Source organism: Adiantum capillus-veneris, chromosome 5 (genome assembly GCF_014529385.1).
Source record: "Adiantum capillus-veneris isolate H3 chromosome 5, ASM1452938v2, whole genome shotgun sequence".
Lineage (NCBI taxonomy): Eukaryota > Viridiplantae > Streptophyta > Polypodiopsida > Polypodiales > Pteridaceae > Adiantum > Adiantum capillus-veneris.
Window position 1 is genome coordinate 159,693,705 of NC_140935.1, and position 1,970 is coordinate 159,695,674.

General features: G+C 45.7%; 1 protein-coding gene across 1 annotated transcript; it reads right to left on the reverse strand.

The window, feature by feature from the left end:
• Positions 1 to 616: 616 nt before the first annotated feature.
• On the reverse strand, positions 617 to 1,744 carry LOC147458420 (uncharacterized). Its single transcript, XM_086511846.1, has 2 exons — positions 1,396 to 1,744; positions 617 to 1,299 (listed from the first exon to the last, which is right to left on the reverse strand). The coding sequence occupies exons 1-2, from the start codon at positions 1,679 to 1,681 to the stop codon at positions 617 to 619; spliced, it is 969 nt and encodes a 322-aa protein (XP_086367972.1). The 5' UTR covers positions 1,682 to 1,744.
• Between the last annotated feature and the right edge of the window lie 226 nt (positions 1,745 to 1,970).

The following is a 1,970-nucleotide window of genomic DNA, read 5'->3' on the forward strand; positions in this document are numbered from 1 at the left end:
AAGCCGTAGGATGAACTGCTCCGCATCCGGCCTTACAAGACAAATTACATTCCCTCCGAGATAGACTACCCGTGGCGTGTGCTCCTTTGGCAGGCACTCAAGTTCCTCAGGGATTTCGCTGCAGCTGGTTAGTAGCACGCCATTAAGATCAAGCACAATCATCCGCCCGCGTCTAGTAGCCACATTAGGCTGCAACAATGTGCTTGTCGGTGTCTCGTCTAGCCACCAACTTACTACATCACCAACAAACATAATGAGTGGGGACAAATACATCGTGCAAACATCATATCTAAAACAGAAAACTGGTCCAAAAACTACCAAATTTGGTACTGTATTGCACAAGTGATAAGGACTATCCGAAATCGCAAGTTCAAGAAGTACCAAATTGGTACTGTAATAGTGGACAGACGTGCACCCAAGTTCAATAGTACCAAAAAGTGCCAAATTTGGTACTGTAATGCACATATAGTGAGGACAACTGAAACAGTAATGTAACGAAAGGTAACATACCAACACAGAACTAGATAGAGAGAACAGATAAAGCTCAGGGCCAAAAAATCAAGTTGACTCAGTCACTAAAACGCACAAAGTGTGGAATACAATAGATTCTCACTGGCTACAGTTTGCATGCACGGGATAATTGATCACGGGCGTGATTGCGCTTCTTTCTATGCAAATAGAAAAGTTCCTGCACGGTCACGGAATCAGGGGAATCACCTCTCCGCTTTGAAACAGCATCGGCAGCAGTAGAGTCAACGCCCCCGTCGGTGCTGTCCACAACAGTATCGTTCGCAAGTACTTCTTCCTGCTCATCCTCGGCCTCCCTCCGATCTTTGTTGCCTTTCGACCCCTCTTTGACCTCCCCTTCACTCCCCTTTGTGGTTTCCACCCCCTCCCCAACACCCCCCTTTGTGGGTTCTTCCTCTCCCTTCTTAGCCGTTGCTTCATCGAGCTTTGTGTTGGTAGCATCCTGGCTTTCCTCCGCATCCAGCTCCACAACAACAGGGACTTTACCTTCCTCCTTGTCCTTAGTCTTTTTACCATCTCTGGCATCCTCCTCAATTTTACTTTCGTTGTCACCTGTCTTTTTATCATCTGTGGCCTCCTCCTCACTTTTACTTTCACTGTCACCTGTTGCCTCACATCTTTGCCCCGTCACATTGTCTTTCCCTACAGAATTACCTTGCTTAAGATCATGGAGAACATCTGATATCTCCCTTGTCACCTCATCCACGTCCCATATTCGACTTGCAGCCGACTTTGTGGCGTGCTGGTCAGCAAATGCAGCATCCTGCTCCTCTGCAAACACAAAGAAAGACAGCACATACTAACTTGTATGAAAACCTCACTGAGTTGCAAGTGCGTATATGTATTCAAAAATGCACACATACTTACTCTTGACAACTTGAAGCCCACTGGCCCAGGACTTTGCCAAATCAGAGATTACCATATTACAACCTGGCTTAACACACTGATCCCTGCTTTGTAACAAAGCACTGAAGCACAAGGGATGATACTGGTGTCGGCACTCTAGCATGAAGGTTCCGACTACATGTGCGCACTCCAAGGGCTCACCGCATGCAACACACATACCAAACACCGGGATCACATTTACCGAATCATTAACCTGGGGCCTAGGATATAGTAGGAACCTCTTCCCAAGCCTGATATCAGACAACATCTCCTTCACAAATAGGGTATGCTCTTGACCTTCCTTCCATTTTTTCTCCAGAGTGTCATACTCAGCCTGTTGACAACCAGCAGTCCCAATTAGTTTCAAAAACTACCAAGAAGTCATACGGAGACTGGTACTTCTAAGTACTGTACTACGAAACAGAACCCAAACTACCAAAACCACCAAAACTACCAAAAACTACCAAACTCGGGAATCATATAGTACCAAAAACATATAAATACCCTCAATGCAGAACTAAACTACCCAAACCTTATCAAAACTACCAAAAGCCACT

What these genes read in the sequence shown, in the direction of transcription:
- LOC147458420 (XM_086511846.1), bottom strand. Translation starts at nt 1,681, where the DNA reads ATGTTGTCTGATATCAGGCTTGGGAAGAGGTTCCTACTATATCCTAGG. An exon ending in TGGGCTTCAAGTTGTCAAGA is followed by an intron (nt 1,300 to 1,395) that starts GTAAGTATGTGT and finishes TTGTGTTTGCAG; the next exon opens with AGGAGCAGGATGCTGCATTT.